This window comes from Lactuca virosa, chromosome 7 (genome assembly GCF_052849685.1).
Source record: "Lactuca virosa cultivar CGN04683 chromosome 7, Lactuca_virosa_CGN04683_v6, whole genome shotgun sequence".
NCBI classification, from domain to species: domain Eukaryota; kingdom Viridiplantae; phylum Streptophyta; class Magnoliopsida; order Asterales; family Asteraceae; genus Lactuca; species Lactuca virosa.
The window spans coordinates 286,333,610-286,357,024 of NC_136432.1; the positions used below are offsets into that span (position 1 = coordinate 286,333,610).

Sequence of the window (23,415 nt, forward strand, 5' to 3'; positions counted from 1 at the left end):
CTATAATAGTTCCTGATTCACATATTGTTTTGGCAATATGATGATACTTATTTTTCTATTTATGTTTTTCATTGATCATTGAAGTCGATGTAGTTTTGATAACATAAAGACATTAGTTTTTTTTTTGGAACCGACCAATAGATTAATATTAGAAAAGAGAAAACAGGGAAAATAACAGTACAAGCCACATAAAGCTAGTGGCAAAACACAGAAACACGAACAACACGAAAATAAAACAACAACAAACAAATGAAAGTACAGGTTAACAAACGGGCATTGAGACTGTTAGGCTCGACACACGAGAATCACACGAACATACAACACACAACACACGCTAAACTCAAGAACAACAAGATTTATAGTGGTTCGGTCCAATCTCCGACCTACGTCCACTCTCGGTAACTAGGAGTTTATATTTCTTGGTGCTAATCTGCACTCACTCTGTGTTTTTTCTTTCACACATTTTACAATACAAATGAGATTCATATATATAGAGTCTGAAATGATAATTAGACAAGAAAAGCAGGCCATGAAACATGCAAACGGGAAAACTGGATCACCTCTCCTTTTCCACTTTTGACTTGCTTTTCAACCACTAATATTTGAGTGGTATCATGATTTCTGCCACTAATATTTGAGTGGCTTCACCTACTCAACAATCTCCCACTTGAAGCCAGGGAATAATCTTCACATGTGCTTCAACTGTGCATTTGAATTTCTGTAAAACACTTTTGATCTTGATTCCATCCTAGTTACCCGACCTTCTCTTCAATTATCCTGAAGGCCAGTTGAAGCTATGCAAAGCTTCAACTTCTCTAAGGTGACAACCTTAGTCAACATATCAGCTGGGTTTTCAGTTCCTTTGATCTTATTCAACTTCAGAGTGCCATCATTAATTCTTTCTCTGATGAAGTGATATCTCAGCTGTATGTGCTTTGTCTTCGAATGAAAGACGGGATTCTTTGCAAGATGAATTGCACTTTGATTGTCACAGAATAGTTCACAATTATCTTGTTCTTTGCCAAGTTCGATGAGAAAATTCTTCAACCATATAAGTTCTTTGCTTGCTTCAGCAACTGCTATATACTCTGCTTCTGTGGTTGAAAGGGCAACACTTTTCTGTAGTTTGGACATCCAACTTACCGCAGTGCCTCCCACTGTAAAGACATATCCGGTGGTGCTTTTGTATGATTCTTTGCAACCACCAAGGTCTGCATCCGCAAAACCCTTCAGAATAACATCTTTCCCCTTAAAATGTAATGCCACTTTTGAAGTCCCCTTCAAATATCTTAGCAGCCATTTAACTGCTTCCCAATGTTCTCTCCCCGGATTGGACATAAATCGACTAACAACTCCCACTGCATGAGCTATATCTGGTCTCGTGCATACCATTGCATACATGAGGCTACCAACTGCGGATGCATAAGGAACTTTAGCCATTTCTTTCTTGTCATCATCTGATCTGGGTGACTGAGCTTTAGAAAGCTTAAAGTGACTTCCCAAAGGTGTGCTTCTGATCTTGGCATCTTTAAGGCTGAATTTCTCTAATACTTTCTTAATGTACTTTTCTTGAGATAGTGTTAAAGAACCATCTTTGTTTCTGAATATACTCATCCCGAGTATTTGCTTTGCAGCTCCCAAGTCTTTCATTTCGAACTCTTCAGACATCTGTTTCTTCAACTTGTTGATCTCTGACATGTCTGAACCTGCAATCAACATATCGTCTACATAGAGTAGTAGAATGATATAAGAACCCTTAAACTTCTTGATGTAACAACAATGATCATTGTCACATCTCTTGTAACCAACTCTTCTCATGAAGTTATCAAACTTCAAATACCATTGTCTGGGTGCTTGTTTCAGACCATACAAACTCTTCTTCAGTTTACATACTAGGTTTTCTTTGCCTTTAACCTGAAAACCCTCAGGTTGTATCATGTAAATGTCTTCATTTAGGTCACCATGTAGGAAAGCTGTCTTGACATCTAGCTGCTCTAGATGCAAGCCCTCTGCTGCTACAATACTGAGAACCAGCCGAATAGTAGTCATTTTCACCACTGGAGAAAAAATTTCATTGAAATCAACTCCCTCTTTTTGTTGAAGCCCCTTGACTACTAATCGGGCTTTGTACCGTTTGGTACCATCATGTTCATCCTTGACCCTGAAAACCCATTTATTTTGAAGAGCCTTCTTCCCAACTGGAAGCTTTGTTAAGTGCCAGGTCTTGTTCTTCTCAAGCGACTTCATTTCATCTTTCATTGCTAGCTCCCACTGCAATGAATCTTTTAACCTCTTAGCTTCAGAGTAACACTGGGGTTCACCATTTTCTGTCAGGAGAATATAGTTGACAGATGGTGAGTATTTTTGTGGTGGTCTGATGACTCTGGAAGATCTTCTTAGTTGGACTTGAGGTGTGACTGGAGATTCTGGAGTTGGAGGACTAGTTTCTTCATCTTCAGAATCATTACTGGAATTATCCCCTGAGCTCCCACTGTCAGTTGAATCATCCCCAGATTCAGGGATTTCGACTGGAGCTTCTTTCTTCTTTTCAACACCTTCAAACTCAACATACTCCTTCTGATCTTCTGGACTTTTGTTGTTTCTGTCTTTGTATAACTCGGCTTCGTTAAAGGTGACATTCTTGCTTCGGATTATCTTTCTGCTTTCACTATCCCAAAGCCTGTAACCCATTTCATCTGACCCATAACCAATGAATGTGCACTTCTTGGTCTTTGAATCAAGTTTATCCCTGTCACCATCTTTTAACAAACTGTAAGCAGTACTACCAAAGACTTTCAGGTGTTTGAGACTTACTTCCTTCCCTTGCCACATTTCTTCTGGTAATTTAAAATCCAAGGGAAAACACGGTGAACGATTGATCAAGTAGGCAGCAGTGTTAACTGCATCGGCCCAGAACGTCTTGGGTAAACCGGCATTCAACCTCATGCTTCTAGCCCTTTCATTTAGAGTTCTATTCATTCTTTCAGCAATACCATTCTGCTGAGGGGTTCCTGGGACCGTCTTGATCATCTTTATCCCTTGCTTGGCACAATAGTCAACAAACTCCTTGCTTATGTATTCACCACCATTATCCGACTTCAGGCACTTTACCTTCAAATCACTTTCATTTTCAACAGCAGATTTCCATATCTTAAAAGTATCAAATACATCAGATTTATTTTTAAGAAAATAGACCCATACCTTGCGTGTTGAATCATCAATAAAGGTAACATAGTAGTTTGAACCTCCTAGAGATGAAACTGATGTTGGTCCATATACATCTGAGTGAACAAGCTCCAACTTCTGAGCTTTCGGTGTCTTCCCCTTCTTAACAAAAGTGACGCGCTTTTGTTTCCCGAGAACACATGATTCACAAAATTCTGTTTCCACTTTCTTCAAGTCTGGAAACTTCCCATTTTGAGCCAACATCTTCAATCCCTTACTGCTCATGTGTCCGAGTCGTTGATGCCACAATTTAGATGGACTCGAATTGGCAGTTACGGCATGAACACCATCACTGGGTATCTCTACCATGTATAGAGTACCTTTCTTCTTTCCTTTTGCAATCACCAAGTTACTTTTGATCACTTTCCATTGTCCACCCCCAAAGTGAACATGAAACCCTTCATCATCCAATTTACCAACTGAAATCAACTTTCTCCTCAAGTTTGGGATAACCCTGACATCTTTCAATGTGCACGTGGTTCCCATAGAGGTCTTCACATCTACATCTCCAATACCCGTAATATCAAGCACTTGATCATCGGCCAAACTAACTTTGCCAAAATCACATGTTCGTAGGTTTTTGACCGTATCTAGACATGAGAAAGCGTGGAAAGAAGCGCCTGAATCCATAATCTAGGATTCCTCTGAATTCTCAACACTGCATATGAGAAATTCTCCTGATTCTTCTGAGGATACACTGTTTACTTCTTTCTTTTCAGCTTTTGATTTTGGACACTGGTTTCTGAAATGACCTTTTTCTTTGCAATTCCAACATTCAATATCCTTCCGGTTTTTGGACTGCCCCCTTTTTCTGGACTTTGATCTGCCTCGACTACGTCCTCTTTCGTTTCTTCTTCCTCTACTTTCTGTATGCAATAAAGAACTAGAATTAGAAGTCTCACCATTGCTTCTCCGTCTGATATCTTCATTTACAATCAAGTCACGAATGCTCTCGAAAGTGAGTTTGATAGTGCCGGATGCACTACTAACAGCTGTGACTGTGCCTGACCAACTATCGGGCAAAGATGATAAAAGGAGGAGTGCTTGTACTTCATCTTCAAACTTTATTGCAACTGAGGCTAAACGAGAGATAATCGAGTTAAACTCATTTATGTGAGCGGTAACTGACATGCCCTCCTTCATCTTGGTGTTAACTAATTGTTTGATGAGAAACACTTTGTTGGAAGCGGATGGCTTCTCGTACATGTTGGACAAAGCCTTAAATACTCCATAAGTAGTTGTTTCATTGACAATGTTATACGCAACACTCTTCGCCAATGAAAGCCTAACTACACCCAAGGCTTGTCTGTCCAACAGCTTCCATTCGTCATCGTACATTTCATCTGGTTGTTCGCCCAACATGGGTAAATGCAAACTTTTCTGGTACAACAAGTCTTCAATTTGCATTTTCCAAAATCCATAATCGGTTCCATCAAACTTGTCAATCTTGATTTTACCATCTTCTGCCATTTTGTAATTTTCTGAAACTTCAAGGGCTAAACTGCAACTTTCTGAAAGTTTAGGGGCTAAGCTGCAATTTTCTGAAAGTTCAGGGGCTAAACTGCAATTTTCTGAAAGTTCAGGGGCTAAACTGCAATTTTCTGAAAGTTCAGGGGCTAAACTGCAATTTTCTGAAAGTTCAGGGGCTAAACTGCAATTTTCTGAAAGTTCAGGGGCTAAACTGCAATTTTCTGAAAATAATAAAAAAAAAACTAGACAAAGCGTGCGTTTGCTTTGCGTGTGCGTTTCTTTTGCTTTTCAAATGCTTTTCCACTGCATGCGTAGCTTTTGGTGGAAAGATCCACTTGTTATTATTTTTTTTTTCTTTTGTTTCCACTGAGCACCACGAGAATCAGTCTTCTTCTCCACAAGAAAAAACTGCTTCTCTACAATCCATTTCTTTTCTTCTTTCTTAAAAAAAGAACACCGTCTTTCCTTCTTCCTCGAGAGTCAGAATTGGTTCACGACGACGGAACCTACGGCGGGTTGAACGGTCGGCAGCGGCTGACGATGGTTTCTGATCGGAGCACTAGTTCCGATTCTCACAGGTAAGCGACTTCCTTCTTCACCTCAGCTGGTTCGTGTGAAACGATCAAGAGCCACAGCTCTGATACCAATTGATAGGCTCGACACACGAGAATCACACGAACATACAACACACAACACACGCTAAACTCAAGAACAACAAGATTTATAGTGGTTCGGTCCAATCTCCGACCTACGTCCACTCTCGGTAACTAGGAGTTTATATTTCTTGGTGCTAATCTGCACTCACTCTGTGTTTTTTCTTTCACACATTTTACAATACAAATGAGATTCATATATATAGAGTCTGAAATGATAATTAGACAAGAAAAGCAGACCATGAAACATGCAAACGGGAAAACTGAATCACCTCTCCTTTTCCACTTTTGACTTGCTTTTCAACCACTAATATTTGAGTGGTATCATGATTTCTGCCACTAATATTTGAGTGGCTTCACCTACTCAACAGAGACCAATTTGCCCAGGCTAACTCCTTTCTTTTACCCCTGTTTTTCACCCAAAGAAAGCTCATAGATTTGACAATGTCTATGACTTTATCAGGTGGCAGCCGGTTGTTATTGAAAACTCTATCGTTTCTTGCTTTCCAAATAGACCATAGCATACAGTAACAAATGGCCATAAAAATCCTCCTTCTTTTGGAACACGATCCCCACTTGGCAGCAAATTCTAGAATTTGATTCACCTTATGAAAGCTTCCAGCTTGCACCCTACACCATCTTAATATCCCCTCTGTGACCATCGTTGCATAAGAGCATGCCACAAGAGTATGGTCTGGACATTCTTCTATCTCCTCACATATCTGGCATGTCAATGATTCCACATATACCCCTCTTTTTGACAGTTCATTTACGGTTGGAATTCTGCCCGCTTGCGCCCTCCAGATGAAGCAGGATACTTTCAGTGGTATTTCTTTAATCCATTGAAAATTAGAATCAATGGTAGGGGTTCTATAGTCACATTTATTCCTCAGGGCACACACTGAATATGAATCATCCGGAGTTAAGCCACATTTCCAGATTTCACCTGTGGGGCCTTGATGCTTGGAAAACACCGAGCAAACAGGGATGTTCTTTTTCATGAGATCATTCTTTATACCTGCAATGTTGTTCCATACCCCGGGTAAAGTCTTCATCGAGTAACAGTCGTCAGGTTTGGAACGGAGGTTGTGTACACTGTATATGACTGATGCCCATAATTGGCCAGGTTTGGTTCTAAGCTTCCACCACTACTTCATAATGAGGGATATGTTCAGGGCCTTTATCGTGCCAACGCCAAGTCCACCCGAGTCTTTAGGGGCTGTCACTTTGTCCCACGAAATCCAATGAATAACCTTCCTCTCATCTGATCCACCCCAAAGGAATCTGTTCCTCAACCTTTCAAGAGTTTCGATGACGCCCTCTGGAGCCACAAATAAAGATAAATAATAAGTTGGGAGGTTGCCTAGGACTGATTGGATGAGGGTCAATCTTCCACCGAAGGATAGATTTTTAGATTTCCACTTTGAAAGTTTTTCTTTGAATCTGTCTATAATCGGCATCCAATGTTTCTTCAACTTCATATTGGCTCCAACCGGGACACCAAGATAGGTAAAAGGAAGGGAGGATGGTTCACATCCTAGAGGTCTCGCCCAATTTGTCACCTCCTGAGTGTCAACACCAATTCCAAATACTCTAGATTTATTGAAATTGACTTTAAGCCCTGATGCAACATGGAAGCAGTGTAAGATGCATGATAGGTTCTTGATGTTTTGCTTTGACCACTCCCCCAAGAAAAGAGCATCATCCGCATATAGCAAGTGGGAGAGTGTTGGCCCCCCATTTGGCAAATTAATCCCATGGAAGATGCCTAGTTCACACGCCGACTTCATCGCTACACTAAGACCCTCAATGGCTATAATAAACAGAAACGGTGAGAGTGGATCGCCTTGTTTGACCCCTTTGGATATAGAGAATTCTTCGGTTGGGCAGCCATTTACAAGTATTGAGGACTTGGAGGAAACAAGACATCCTTTTAACCACATTCTTATTTTGTTGCCGAATCCCATGTTCACTAAATTTGAGTCAAGGAAATCCCAGTTTAATGAATCAAAGGCTTTATCAAAATCAACCTTGAAAAGAAGTATCTTCTTTTTATTCTTTTTTGCCCAGGAGAAAACTTCATTCACAACCAGGGGCCCTTCCAATATATTCCGACCTTCAATATACGCTGATTGCGCCTCGTCAATGCACTTCCCCACGACATTCTTCAGTCTCAGTGAAAGAAGTTTGGAGATGATTTTGTAAACGCAGCCTATAAGACTGATCGGTCTATAGTCACTAATTAGAAGGGGATCCTTGACTTTAGGAACCAACGATATGAAGGAAGAGTTACATGACGAGTCAAGATTCCCATAACTCTCGAAATATTTAACAACCGCTGCAATGTCTCCCAAGAGAACCTCCCAATATTTTTTAATAAATTTAAACGTGAAACCGTCAGGCCCCGGTGCCTTTTCATTACCACACGCCCACACTGCATTCTTAATTTCACACAGGGAAATAGGAGATTCCAACTGTTGCATTTCTTCGCTAGAAATTTTCTTGAAGCGGTGGTTGTTTAATTTCGGCCTGAGAGGGAACTTTTCATTGTATTTTTCAGAGAAAAATGAATATACCTCCTGTTTTATAGCTGCTGGATCTGTACACCATTCCCCATTGATCAGCAGACCATCAATCAAGTTCTTACGGTTGTTTTTGTTTATATGTGCGTGAAAAAACCTGGTGTTTTCGTCCCCATCTATTGCCCACTTGATCCTGAATTTTTGTCTAAGGTCAAGGGCCTTGAGTTTTTCCAGCTCAACTATTGATTTATACCCCGAACTGCAAACCTTGATCTCATCCTCCGTTAATTGTCTTGTCTCGGCTGCCATATCAAGATGGTCCATCAGTTTCTTGAGTCGAGACAATTCAACTTCCTCTTTAGGATGGGCAGATGCTCTCCATTCTTTCAATCCTTTCTTGACGTGTTTGAGTTTAGCAGCTAGATACAAGTCAGGGGTACCAAATCCAATGAAATTATTCCAACTGGATATGAATGCCTTTTCAAAATCGTCCCTTAACAGCCAGGAGTTAAAGAATCTAAATGGGGAAGGACCAAAGTCTCTACGAGCCGATGACAACAGAATAGGACAGTGATCCGAAATTTCTCTTGGGAGAGCAGTAACCGAGACATTAGGAATAAGATTTAAAAATCTTGGGCAAACCAGGAATCGATCTAACTTACTAAGTTTAAGATCTAAATTACGAAAGCATGTGAAGCGACGGCCCCCCATTTTCAGATCTATGAGGCCTGATTCATGTATGAAATTATTGAATTCCTTAGCAGCTCTTGGGCAGAAGACTGAATTTAACCTCTCCTCACTCCTTCTTACCACATTAAAGTCGCCCATCATAATCCAAATTCCTGTCTTAGAGTTTTTTAAGCCAATTAATTCTTTCCATAATGCATCTTTCTCAAGAATGGATTGAGGCCCATAAATATTAGCAAAAATCACATTCTCATTAATACCCCTCCAAGTGCCAATGTTGATTAAGTAATGTCTAGATGAAATAACCTCAAGCGAATTAAACAAGTCCCTGTCCCACAAGTTCAACAAACCCCCAGACCTACCTGATGAATTTACACGACTATCTCCAAAGTTTTCTGCACTCCAACAAGCTTGGACATTGATGTTTTCTGCCTCAAGTAACTGTGTCTCTTGTATTGCTAAGAAGGAGATTCTATACTTTGATTTCAATTTTCGAATCCAATCCACCTTATATTTCTCCCCTATTCCCCTGATGTTGATGGATAGAAAATTCATTTGGAAGTTCTTGTCTCACCTGATACTCCTAGGATTCCTGCCAACAATTCATTGTTGGCATCGATCTCAAATCCAAGCATAGCCCCAATTTCAGCTGTTGCTTCGATTTCGTTAATTTGAATAGATTTATTAGCATCTGGAGGTTGATTGAGGGAAGAGATTGGTACCATCTCAGTCCGATGAGAGTCAGGCGTTGATTCGTTTCCATCTCCATCGCGAAATAAAGCTTGGACAGGGTACTGTCATAAGTCTCTTGTCGGGGAGAGGACTTGAGAGAATCACCTTTTTTTTTACGAACGCCCAATATTGATACCTTGCAGTTGGGATGTTTGACAAGTGGGGGAAGGGGTCTGCTTGTTATATGGAAAAGGTCCAAAACAACCTGACTGGGCTAATATGGAAGGGAAGGAGGTGGGCGAAGTGGGCCTTGGGGAGCCCAATAGCGGATTATCCATTTTACAAGCATCCTGTATGGCCAGGCCAACTGTGCCCCGATCGAATTCCTTAGGCTTATCTCCACATGCTTCATTATCATCAGTTAGGCCAGTATCAGTGGGAATCAGAATCGTTTTCACTTCATTGGAATAAGTAAACGCCTTTTCGGATTCCAAGATCGCCATAGGCGCTTGGTGCGGGACTGCTACTGCGTCCGGGCCATCGGAAGAGACTTCTTCACCGGCGATCCCACAACATCTGATTCCATTGCTTTTCCTATTCACATCTCCAACTATTTCACCATCTTCAATATCATCCATCCATGTATCTGAAATACCATCTTCATCTTCATTAGAACCATGCACACCGTCGTCTTTGTCGGATTCAACAACTTCTGTGTCCCCGTCAGAATTATCTTCAGGTTCAGATTGATATGGTTGATCAACATCATCGAACTTGAAGGGAAACCATGGTTCATCTTCATACTCAACCACACCAATGTCGAACGTTTCCTCACCAACTTCAGTCTTAATAACTTCATTGATCTTTTTCTTTTCTTCCGTAAGGATGCCGATTTTTACTACTGAGAGGTCCATTCTATCCCCAATATGATCAAACGGAATAATTATCTTCCCGAACTTCTCCACAATGGCAGAGAAATTTGGTTCACTCCATAACCTTATAGGCAATCCAACAATTCTTACATTTGCAACACGATCAAATTTATAATCATTCTCTCCACCAAGCTTGATAGAGTTGAATATATCTTTCCAGTTTTTTTCGTTCGACAGGAAATCCTTAGCTTTAGACGATGATCCAAACTCAAGAATGGCCTTCATACCTCCCGCGTATTTGACCTTCATATCCATGTCACAATGAATAGAGAGCAATGCCGGCAGATGTCCGAGATGGTCTAATGATTTCACCTCACCGATGAGAGTGGACCCCTTCAACCAACGCACCATATTTTCATTGATAACTAGACGAACAGGCGCAAGGTTGGGTGGTAGGTTCTTTAGGAGGATTTTGACTTTGTCACCACCACTAAGAGCTTCTGCATATGATTTTTCACCCGTGAATCCTCCTCTAACTTTGACTGGGATCGGCACGTGAGTACGACTCCATCTTCTCACCCCACTGGGTGGCTGCAGTTTCTCTGTCCTTTCATGTCTCGCTATATTTATCTCCAGTTTATAGTTCCTGCAAATTATACCATTCAGTTTTGATTCTAGTAACTTCTTGTCTGTAACATTCTCAAATCGAATGAAGCCAAAGTTCTTCCCATTTTTTCCTTTTCTTCCTCCAAAGTAGACGTCTGACAGCGTCCCAAATGTCTTGAATATTCTCCTGAACTCTTCTTTTGTCGTACCATTGGGAATGTTGGAAACGAAATAGCTTGTTATGTCAGAATCGTTCCGATGAATCCCTGGTTTTTTCCGGTGCCGAACTTCCGTCCATCCGTCTCCCATTGAGAGAGAAAAGTCTTTCCGATGAATCCAATCCAGCTTTCTTATTAGTTAAGACATTAGTTAGTATAATTTTTTCATGGAGCTTGCAATATTAATTCACAATGTGGTAAAATATATCATTACATAATTTAAAAACTAACTGTTATGCATACAAACGAAAAAGGAAGTACGAGGATATGTAAAGTTAAATTTTTAGTCATTTTACATGTATAAACAAAATTTATAATGTTCAAAATTAACTTATCAACTTATTGCGTTTTAGCTAATACTAAAAAATCGGTTCCCGGGCCAACTGGTCCGGTCCATATTTCAAAACGTCGCTTGTTTGCCTTGTGGCCTAAGGAAAAAGGATTATAAGTGAGCAAAAACCCTAAAGAAACCATAAAAGAGAAAGCAACGTGGATGTTCGAATACATGGTTGGATACGAGAACGATGCACAACTATTTAAGGTAATACTAGTTAATTGCTCCTAAATTTAAAATTTATAGTTTACGTATTGCAAATCATAGTCAATGGACGTTAGTAAGAACAAAGAAAGAACAACAGGGAGAAAGGAGGGTAAGGAAGAATGAGAAACCGTTTAGCAATTACTGTTTGTTTTTACTGGTGCAATTAATCAATTATTCTCATACTGTCGAGTTTACCAGGTGTTCTAACCAAGAACTACGAGAGAGCAAATATAAGGTTTGAAATCTTTTGTAACTTTTAAGCTCTTTTGTTACATTGAGTGTATTCTATCAATATGAAGTTTCATATGAAATTTGACCTAATTAAGTAATCATATATAATGCAAGTTGGCTTTTCAAACTTTTAATTAAATCCGACTCTCTATTTCAAACAATCCATCATTATTGTTGTCTAAACATGCATCTGTAAACTACTCCGCCTTTATAGCACATTCTTTTTCCTTTTCGTTTCACCATCTTGGTGTTGCTTGTAGAAGGCAAAAAAACGCTTAGTATGTGGTTTCACCTTCAACACAAGTGGCATGTTGCTTCCAAATAGTGAAGTTCATGTAATACATAAGACTTCACACCTGTTAGACTCTTGGCATATGGAAGAGCTGGAAACTCAAATTAAGTTGTTTAAAATTAATGCTTGAATGTGCCCAGTAGTTGAAGATTGAAGATGATCCTCGTTACAACACAATAAAAGAGGAGATGGTAGAAAATCTGACTAGGGAAGTGTTCTAATTTCAAGTTCATATTGTCTTCAAAAGTCAAGAATCAAGCCCTTCACACTATTAGACAACGTCAAGTGATTTCATTACAAGAGACAATAACAACAAGCGGTTTCCTCTCAGAAAATGCAACGCGATCAAGTTCATTATGTGTTAAAAAGCCAGAAACTCAAGCATTTGACATTGTAGTCAAACTCAAGAAAAGTCATCAGAAAGAAAAAATGCATTAATGATGGCTAAGAATCCTTCCCGGGTTATAACGAAGAGCAAGAATAGAGATTGTTTCAAGATTCTTAGAGACTACTTCCATCTTGTGTTCTCAACAAGTGCGAAAGCTGATGACCATGTGCAAGATGTGCCGAAAAGGGGATTTGAAAGGATCGTTATGATTTATGAATTGCATGATGGAATAACATTCGGCATGTCATAACATTCCTTTGAAATCCCTTTTCAACATATCTTGCACATGGTCACCAGCTTTCACACTCGTCGACAACACACGATGAAAGTAGTCTCTAAGAATCCTAAAACAATCCCCATTCTTGCTCTTTGTTATAACCCAGGAAGGATTCTTAGCCATCATTAATGCATTTATTATTTCTGATGACTTTTCTCAAGTTTGAATATAATGTGAAATGCTTGAGTTCTTGGCTTTTAAACACATAATGAACCTGAACGTGCTGGAGTTTCTCAAGGAAACAGCTGGTAAGAATTTCTACCATCCCCTCCCTTGTTATAAGAGGGATAGTCTTCAATGTTGAAGTCAACACATTCAAGCAACTTTAGGTAGCTTTTAGTAGCCGTTCCTTCAATATCCCAACACTCAAATGGAGCATGTGGGCTTGTGGCTGATATGTATTTCGCAATCCGCAAGCAACATACCACTAGCATTTTTCAGAAAACCATGAACAAGACTTATGTGTCCTACAATGAGAAATGGAAAAGGGAAAAAATGTTTTATAAGTGATGATCAATATAATTACATATTTCTTTTGAATATTAGAAGGTAAAAATGACCAACATACAGCCAAATTGTTTAACTTTATGTAAATAGAAGGATACTTGATGACCCTATTATCACTTTCTTTACCTACGAATCCCACATGTGGGAAATTGTAAATGATCCGATCAAACTTTTGCAACCGAAGATCAATATGAAACTGTATCCTTAAACCATGTAACTTGTGCCTATTTGGATAGCATATCATACATTCTTATAAGCAACTTTCTGTTTAGATGTCACCATTGATCTTCAAATGTAAAAATTTGATCGGATCATTTACAATTTCCCACATGTTGGATTCATGGGGAAAGAAAGTGATGATAGGGCCATCAAGTATCCTCATATTTACATGAAGTTAAATAATTTGGTTGTCTGCTGGTCAAACAATGTAACTTTTGCGTGTTTGGATAGCATATCATACATTGTTATGAGCAACTTTTTGTTTAGATGCGCCACCATCATATAATATTTGCCCTGTTTTGGGTCTTTGTTGTTTGAATTTAGGCCATTGACTGTTTAGATACCCTTTTGATCGTAAAACATGATGAATAATCACATCTCTATCCAATTGTGCTATTCAATTCTAGTTGATAAATACAACCGTTTGGTAAAATGGTATATACATTGGAATAGTTATTGGAATTATGAAGTTGTTGTGGACCTACTTTGAGAGGGAGAAAGATGTGGGCTCATCATCCACCTAAAAAGGGTTGAAAATAGTTGTTTTTTGTGTCTTATTTTCCTAAAAAACAGGTTGGAATAGTTACTTAAGTTATAAAATTGTTGCTCTTATTTTCCTAAAAAAACACCAACCCCCTAATGTTTTCTGTTATTAATTGTGTATCATATATTGCCTAATTTTTTGTTTGGTTTTTTAGTTTTTTAATGAACCATAGAAATCCTTCCTAATAAATGAAAATAATTTTGCCACTTGTCATCCTCTTATGCATTATGCCACATGTCATTTTGTGGTAAATTTAGATTAAATTATATTCATGTGTCATTTTGTGGTTTTTTCCATTTTATTAAATTTCATTTACATAAATGTAATAAATATAATAATAAATGTATATCTAATACATTAATGCAACTTTCTTTATAATTTTTAAATTTCTAAATTGAATCCAATTATTTTAGTTATTTATTTATTTAAACTATTAGTTTAAATTTAAAAGATGGAGTGTTCATTACTTAACCCATAACTAGCTAGTTGCATCTTAACTAAATGGTTATTTCAAGTGCCCAAAAAGTTGTACACAACATTTATATTCATAACATATGATATTTAGCTTGTTTTGTTCTCTATTATTATTATTTCCTAGAATTCTCAATATGCTGGAAAATATTATTTTTATAAAACAATGTTTTTTCAATTAAATACAAGTGTTGATATTTATTAATAACAAAAATACTCTAATAACTAATTAATTAGTAGTAACTTGCTATAATGTGTGACCTTATAGGATCATGTGTCATTCACAATATCATTCTAACATGACTCGTGGGCATATAAGATCTTTCAATCTCCCACTTACACAAGACTCATCACAGATTGATATAGACAATGGTGAACGTCTATCAACATTTCACCGCCCCAATAACACATGAAGAAGAATGTCATTCATCAACATCTAATTCCCAAAAGATCAAAACTTTAGTTGATGTATAAGGTAAGTTTATCAGTTATTCCTTTGTTACAAACATCTTGTTGAGCATGAGACTTGGATCACAATCAATCTCATTTGGTGTTCGACTTTGGGTAACACCCGTTAAATTTCTAAACCTTAACACATAAGAGGAACAAATCTCATATTGACTATATAAGCATCTTGCATAGTTCACACCATACCTAGAAATGACTTTTATAACTACCCAATTAAAGATAAACATTTGACCATATTAAAGCACAACACTCCCTACACTTAAGTCTCACTATGTATCTCAGGTGTTAAAGATACAAAGATAGTACATTTTTAATCAAATATCACTTATAACAACGATATATGAGGTGACCTTGATGCAAGCCTGTTCAGTGCTAGTTCTCTGACAAGTACCTACGAATATTTGTTACAACCACTTGCCTACTTTCATCTGGTGAGAGTCAACCAATCCAATTCATATTAGTCTTAATTCATAATTGCTCCCACAGTTATAACCGACTATGAACTTTCAAAATAATAATATTATTCATGGATTAAACATATTAATATATAATACAACAAGTATTGATATGATGATCATATCCCAATATATCAAAACAATATAATAGTTGTCATCTTAATGTTCAAATATCCAAATACTAGATTCAAATCAAAATCTCATTTCTAGAATAATGAAATCTTATAGTTAAAGTGTGACCATTCATACTTAACGTAAAGGAATGACTTTATTAATGAGTCCGACTAAATTTAATTTGTGTAAATTTTACGAATACTATCATCTACATATTTGACTTTACTCTACATATCATCAACTGGTATGGCCCATAGGTCCGTTCACATATATGCTCATCAAGCACCGCAAACATTGTGTCGATCACTATGGACATTCCGCCAAGCACCGGAGGCATTGTGCCAAACACCGCATACATTATATCAAGCACGCTGACGAAAAGAAATGAGAAAACATTGAGGCCTCTCAAGTTTTTTAACTTATTTAGTTATCTCTATTAGTATTCGTTTGCTTTATATTCCCAATGTAATTTAGAGATGTTTTTAATTAGTCTTTTGCTGCTAAGTTAAAAAAAAATTATATTATGATATGATTAGTTAATGAACTATTAGCAAAACTGTTATAGTCAAGTCTTGGATGTTCGGGTATGAAAAAAATAAAAATAAACTATAGCACAACTTTGTAAATCTTCTCAAGACGTGTTTTTTCCCCATTAAGTCTTGTATGGTAAAGTGTTGAATGAGTTTAAATGATATATGCATGCATTAAGTGATGTATACAAAAGGTTTGTTGTATGGATGAAATGATGTATATAAAAAAGTTTGGTGTATGAATAAAATGATGGATACAAACAATTGTCCAAACTATCCGAACAAGAATAAATGACGATTTTACCTTGTCTAAATATTAGTAACTAAAACCCAAATGTATAGTCTCAATTTCGTCACACAACTTTCACCGTCTTTTTTTAAAAATGTCACATAATTTTCAAGCTTTGATAATTTTAGTCCCCATTGTTTATTTTTTCTCAATTTCGTCACACAACTTTCACCGTCTTTTTTTTTTTAAGAAATCTTTCAACATGAATGTTTTTGCTTTTAGAGTTTGGCCATATAATTTTCAAGTTTTGATAATATTAGTCCCTATTGTTTATTGTTTCTTAATTTCGTCACACAACTTTCACCGTCTTTTTCTAAAAAGAATGACCCGTGCAACGCACGGACCTTTTCCTAGTTAAATAATAATCCAAGTAAAACAAACAAAAATAGTTAAAGGATAAAATACTTTGAAACGAGCTATTTACTACGTCCATATTCATTCAAATACACCAACGAAAATCACACATATGTAACTGATCATTGTACATTTTTTGCTAGCTTTTAATGAAATTTCTGTTTTTCTAGAAAAAACAAGAATTACACAATTGATATTTCAAATTCTCATCATGCTATATTCATTCAAATTCATAAAGCTGGTGTAAATTTTTTATCGTGCTATATTCATTCCAATTCATAAAATTGGTGTAAATAAAAATTTTAATCTAAATTGTAAGTTAATAAACTAGTTGTGAGACCCGTGTATTACACGAGTTGATTTAAAAAAATATTAAATATTAAATGAAAATGTAAACGGAAAATATTTTTTAATGTACAACTTTAAAATAAGAAATGAAAACGTATTTGTTGCAATTTAATATGATATTTATTACTTTACATATATAAGTATATGAATTTAATTTTAAAAATTGAAACAAACCAAAAATTGACAAGTGGATAATATTTATTTCAAAAATACCACAAAATGACAAGTGTCAAAACTCATGAGAGATTGACATGTGACAAAAAAACTTTTATTTATTAAGGAGGATATAAGAGTATTTTTGAATATCTATAGAAATTAGAAAGTCCATAATTAAAATTAGTCACCGTTAAACCCATTAAGTTAAAAAAGAAACATCTAAAATTCATCCCTGGAACAAACCATATATATCTTGATACATTCCATGATCGATATCACTTGCCACAAACTCATGAACTTGGCCCTCAACCTCAATCAAGCTCGACCCTCGCCTTGTCTCTAAATTTCTATCCAAAAGTTGTTTTCTCAATTTATGTACGCGTTCTTGTTTTTGTTCTTGTTCTTCTTCTGTGTCTGCAAACACGTGACTTGCTAGCTTATACCGCTCACCAGACCATGGCTCCAACGCCACTATCTGCTTAAAAGCCAATTCCCCACACTTAAAATCTTTATGGATTCTACAAGCCGCAAGCAATGCACCCCAAATAACCACATTTGGCTCTTCCACCATTGTTGCTATAACCTCTTCCGCCTCATCTAGCCTACCCGCACGCCCCAAAAGATCAACCATGCACCCGTAGTGGTGAACCGATGGTCTAATATCATATAAACTTGTCATTTGGTTGAAATATGATTGACCCAATTCTACAAATCCTCCATGAGAACACGCGGTGAGTATGGCTACAAATATAACTCCATTCGGTTGTATTCCATTATCAACCATTTCATCAAAAAGTTGAAAACATTTGTGAGCCAACCCGTGTTTCGCAAACCCTGAAATGATAACTCCATAGGCCACAACGTCTTTTGAAGACATGTTTTTGAAGACTTCATAAGCAAAATCAATACATCCACACCCCGCATACATGTCAACAATTGATGTTCCAAGATTAACACTAATTTCCCCCCACGTCCGGTTGATATAACCATGTATCCATCGACCCTGATCAAGTGCTCCCGAACGCCCGCATGCAGAAAGCGCGCTCACAAGACTCGACTCGTTCATTGGAATCTTACACGCTACCATTTCTTGAAAGACGGCTAATGCGTTCTCGTGCATACCGTTTCGGGTGTACCCTGTTATCATCACGCTCCAAGTTGCTGAATCTCTTGTAGACATTTTATCGAACAGTTGGCGGGCGAACTGAATTTCTCCCAGGTTCATGTAGCTAGTGATCATGGAGTTGTTTGCGGACACGTTTTCGTCGGGGAATTGGGAAAGAACGCGTTCAGACGACCCCGTGTCGCCTGAATTTGCGTACATTTTTATCATCGAGCTGTGGATATAAGTGTCGGGTTTTATTCCATCTTTGATGATTCGCGCATGTAGTTGTTTACCTTCGGAAAGAGCTTTTAATTGGGAACAAGCTTTAAGAACATAAGTGTATGTGTGGTTGTCGGGTGTTAGGGTTTCCTCTAAGAGTTTGTTGTAAAGTAAAAGTGACTCATGTTGGCGATTAACTAACATTAAGCATCTGATAATCATGTTGTAGGCATATACATCTGGAAAACGGATTTTCTCAAACAGAGACAAAGCTTCATTGATTTCGCCACACGCAGAATATGATTCGATTAACCTCGTTGTATTAATCTTACGTTTGATCAATCCTGACACCACAAACTGGGTGTGTAATTGTCTGGTTTCTTTCACGTTGTTGCACATTTGCAACAACCTGACAGGCACTGTTACGCATGTTGTCATACTATTTATTCTCTTTAGTCTTTCTAAGGGGAAATTTATTTTGGTATTTAAAGTATTGCTATTCGTTCACAGCCATATAAACATAAAACATTATCCAAGAATCAAAAAGATGAAAGATCGTTTTATATATAGCAAAGTAGGACCACACATATATAGCATGATTGATTACAGACCAATTGTAATAATAGATGCATTCGTTGTAAAAAAAATACCAAATTTTCTTAGTGGGTAAGGGAAGATATTAAATAATTATACAACAATAAAAATAAAAAAAAGAATCTCCTTCGTGGGCTATCTAATATCGATGATACAACATTAAAAAAATAACTCAAAACAAACTTACAGGAATTTGGCAACATGAAGAGGCAATCTTGATTCTTGAGCCTTCAAAACCACCGGAAGAATAAGATAAGAAAAGTTGCAGTTAGTGAGAGTAGTAAGGATGGGTTGCGGATGATGTGGCTGTTGTTGGTATCAGCTCCTACACCATTCCTTGCTGTTCCTGGTGCTAAAGCAGGGCAGATGAGGCCTACTTTGTCATCGCGACACAAGCTAGCAAAAAGGCCAGGTGGATAGCTGCCATACAGATTGATGTAGCTGAACATTGTTGAAGAACACTCGTTTTCTAAGTCGTTTAAGTCTGCTGCATAAGGACATGCGAAGTCTTTGAATGCTTGACAACAGAGATCAGCAGGGTAGCGTGGTCCTTTGCAACGACTGGTGATGATTGTGTAATTCATGAACTCAAAGTTTACAGGACAAGCTGCAAGTAAAAGTAAGACCAATCGATTCAATCAAAGCCAAATTCAATATATCAAGAGCATGGATTTGAATCGAAATTGAGCTAATTTCGTGCTGCAAAACCCTAACTTATAGATCAACCCGAATCATTCATCCTCATTCTCCAATTTTGAGAATCGAATTAAACCAGATGATTTGGTGATTAAAACAATGAAAACCAGAGAAAACAACTAGAAGTAAGAACAAGCTGATGAGTTCAAAACAGATTATGCAGAATAAAAAGAGCATACGTTTCTTGGCCTGGAGAAGGTTTCTTCCAATTGAAGCTAAATCAGAGGAGAATACACCATCTGTACACAGAAAACAAGCGACGAAGAAGGGGTTAAAGGTGAAGATCAGACGTAGAACCATTAAATCACAATGAAAATCGGAATTAAAGAAACAAACCTGAAACGGGAGAAGAGAAACAAGTAGAGATGCAGAAGAGCAGAAGAAGAAGTGAGATCGAAATCTTCATGTTTAAAGATGCACCAATTGAACTCCCGCAAAAAGATTGATATTATGATTGTTAGTCTTCTTCTACTTCAACTACGGGAAGAGAGAGAGAGAGAGAGAGAGAGAGAGGAAAGGAGGAATTTGAGAAAGACAGCGAAGCACAGTCAGATCCAGGAAATGGACATGGAAGCCAGTAGTGTTTCACGCGGTGTGGCGGAAGGACTTTTTCAATTCGGCACAAAATTTAATTCTAACTAAAATATATCTCATTTTGTCGATTTTAGACGGATTATACATAGATAATTACAAATAATTATATTAACATCCCTGCGGTTTGAACGGCATGACATTCAAATTTGACCGGAAATCAAGAAAAATAAAGTAAAAGGAAGCCATTTGATGAAGATATCAATCAACAACATAAAAGGAGGCAACATATAGATCACAAACATGACCCATTACAAGTAGCTTGCAATCATATCCCGAGCAAACTAGATGTCTGTTTTAATGTTTTGGTCCGTTGGTATTGTACTTGATTGGCACCAAGATACACATCACTAGCATTGTCACAATAGACAATGGTATTGATGGACATACGTTGATAGAGTTTACGCCTCAAGTTTCATACCCAACTTACTTCGGCAACAACATTAGCAACCTCACGATATTCAACCCCGACACTAGATCTAGATATGGTTTCATGCCTATTCGATGACCAATGAAGCAAATTTGGGCCAAGAAATACAAAATAGCTCAATGTGGATCACTTGGTATTTAGGTAACGTGTCCGGTCAACATCAAAGTAAGTAATAAGACGTCGCATGAGAGAGACAACGAGTTGCAATCTAAAGTGTGTAGTGCCCTAAATGTATTGTAGGATTTGCTTTAAAGCAGTAATGTGGGACTCACGAGGATCATTCATGTAGGCATATCAGTTGAACTGCGTAAGTGATGTCATGACCGATGAATATGAGGTACATCAGAGCACCACATAGGCTTTTGTATAATGTCATGTCAGAGAGAGACAGGGGAGATATGGTCGAGTTTTGTTGAGGTATTAGTCAGAGTGCGTGCAGGTTTGCAATTAAACATGTGGGCACGCTCTAGAATTTTATAAGAATATTTTTCCTACGATAAAACATACCCTTTTTTATCCCTTGAGACAAAAATGTCGAGAAAGAAGTTCATATCCCAAAGATTAGTCATGGAGAACTCATTGCCAAAAATATCTATAATTTGTCTAAGAAGATATGGAACTTGTTGCCAAAAATATCTATAATAGTGGGAGATGAAGTGGTCGTACAATAGAAGATATGTAGCAAGAGTAAAATACTAAAATGCCCTAAATAAAGAAATGGCTAGATCTACAAGATAATATGATCAAGCAATAAGCTTTACCTCAGTGGCGTAGTCAGGGTTTTGTTTTAGGGCATGCCAAATAATTTACAAAATATAAAGTAGTCGCAAACTACTTCAAACAGTAACAAAATGTAACAATGTATGCATTTTAAACGTAAATTGTTCATTTAAGTTGCACACAACGCTCTCTTACATCATTAAAATAATCTAAAATAGAGTCTAAACTGAAAATATTAGCGATATCTTTTTCGATGTAAAGAACTAGAGTATCAACAATAAAATCATCATCCATCTTTTATTACGTAGTCTATTCTTCATAATTTTCATAGCGGAAAATGCACGCTCAGTAGTTGTGCAGTAGACACCAGAAGGGCCAACACAAGCTGAATCAATCTGTCAACAAGATAGTAATGACTTGCTTTTCCTGTCTCTACTAAGCCTCGACATACTTCAACAATAGTTGAGAAGTTTCCCAAAAATGGATGATCCTTCACATAAGTTTCAAAGTGCTTCAACTGAAAATTTTGAACATCTATTTCCTGTTCTGTGAAATCAAGATAATAATATATTTTTTTTGCAGGTTTGCAAATAGTATCACAATTGAAGCGTTTATATCCCTTTTTTGGATCCAAAGCAAGACTAAGTTCTAAAAGCTCTACAACTTTTTCATTGAACCTTGTATCAATTTCCTGAAGAGGATAAAGGGTTACTATCTTCTGAAGGTTTCCCAATCGGTAAAGATGACGATGATGTATTTTTCTCTTCACCTCTTGGTAAAACATTATGCGTGAAAAGTAAATCTAATTTTTTTTTGTTTTGTTCCCATTGCTCAACAAAATTTACTAATCACATAAAAATTCAATTACAAACATAATCTTATATTATTATACAAAGCAAACTTATATGTAATACAATAAAACAGTACAATTATTCAAATAATTATTTCATAACAACAATTAACAACCTATTTTATAAAATATGTATACGATAAAAGTATAAAATCAACGCAAACCTTACTGCTAAATTGGTCATAACCAAGTCAATTAAAATTTGCATAAGATATAAATAAAACAAACTGATTAATTAAGATAACAAAAAAAAAAAAATACAAACCCGGTAACACTCGGTGAATTAGAGCTTAAACTTTAAAATGTTTTAATGCAATAGGAACATAAGAATGATGATACAAATTGCGATTAGGTTGCAATACCCTTATTGATACAAATTGCGATTAGGTTTCAATACCCTTATTTAACGGAGATGACGGCAAGATGTATCCCTAATGCTAAATAGATTTTGCTGCTAAAAAAAATAAACATAATTTAATGTTTTAGACGGTGGGCCACGTTACAAATTTACAATTTATAGCCCAAATTTTTTTTACTAACATAATTATATATACCCTCAAGTTGGAGTAGGGTGGGCCAAGGCCCACTCATGTAACTATTTAGCTTCGTCCCTGCTTTACCTCCTCGAGGTTGCTAGCAAGTGGAGAATCCCAGATCCAAGCTTCTCCCAAGCTCCAAAGTCCTTCTACTAACTCATTATTCTTCAAGAACACCACCAAAGCACACAAATGAGCTCAAAATGCACTCTTCTCCCTTAGAGTTTGCTAGAGGCTTGTTTTCTCAGGTGGAGGCTGATGAAGAAATGAGAAATGAGGTGATAATGATGCTTATATATGGGTGAAACCCTAAAAATTAGGGTTTGAGGATTTATCACGTACGCCCTGCTTACGCGGTGTACGCCCAACGTACTAGGGTCCGCCCCAGTACACTCAACGTACACAACGTACGCCCAACGCACTAACTGATTTGGCCAAAATCACCAAAATGCCACTATGGGTCATTCTTGCAATATTTCTCAAGCACAAGGGTCAAAATGGAATATTCCTTCATACATAGGGTTAAAATTGAAAATATCTCATCATCGGGATGTTACAAAAGGGA

At 37.2% G+C, this 23,415-nt stretch overlaps 1 protein-coding gene and 1 pseudogene across 1 annotated transcript; both read right to left on the reverse strand.

The window, feature by feature from the left end:
• Positions 1-17,313: 17,313 nt before the first annotated feature.
• On the reverse strand, positions 17,314-18,970 carry LOC145124565 (pentatricopeptide repeat-containing protein At5g66520 pseudogene; annotated as a pseudogene).
• Positions 18,971-19,068: 98 nt separating this feature from the next.
• On the reverse strand, positions 19,069-20,273 carry LOC145124566 (GPI-anchored protein LLG1-like). The gene is made up of 3 exons (XM_079059968.1): positions 20,060-20,273; positions 19,903-19,962; positions 19,069-19,634 (listed from the first exon to the last, which is right to left on the reverse strand). The coding sequence occupies exons 1-3, from the start codon at positions 20,127-20,129 to the stop codon at positions 19,258-19,260; spliced, it is 507 nt and encodes a 168-aa protein (XP_078916094.1). The 5' UTR covers positions 20,130-20,273; the 3' UTR covers positions 19,069-19,257.
• Between the last annotated feature and the right edge of the window lie 3,142 nt (positions 20,274-23,415).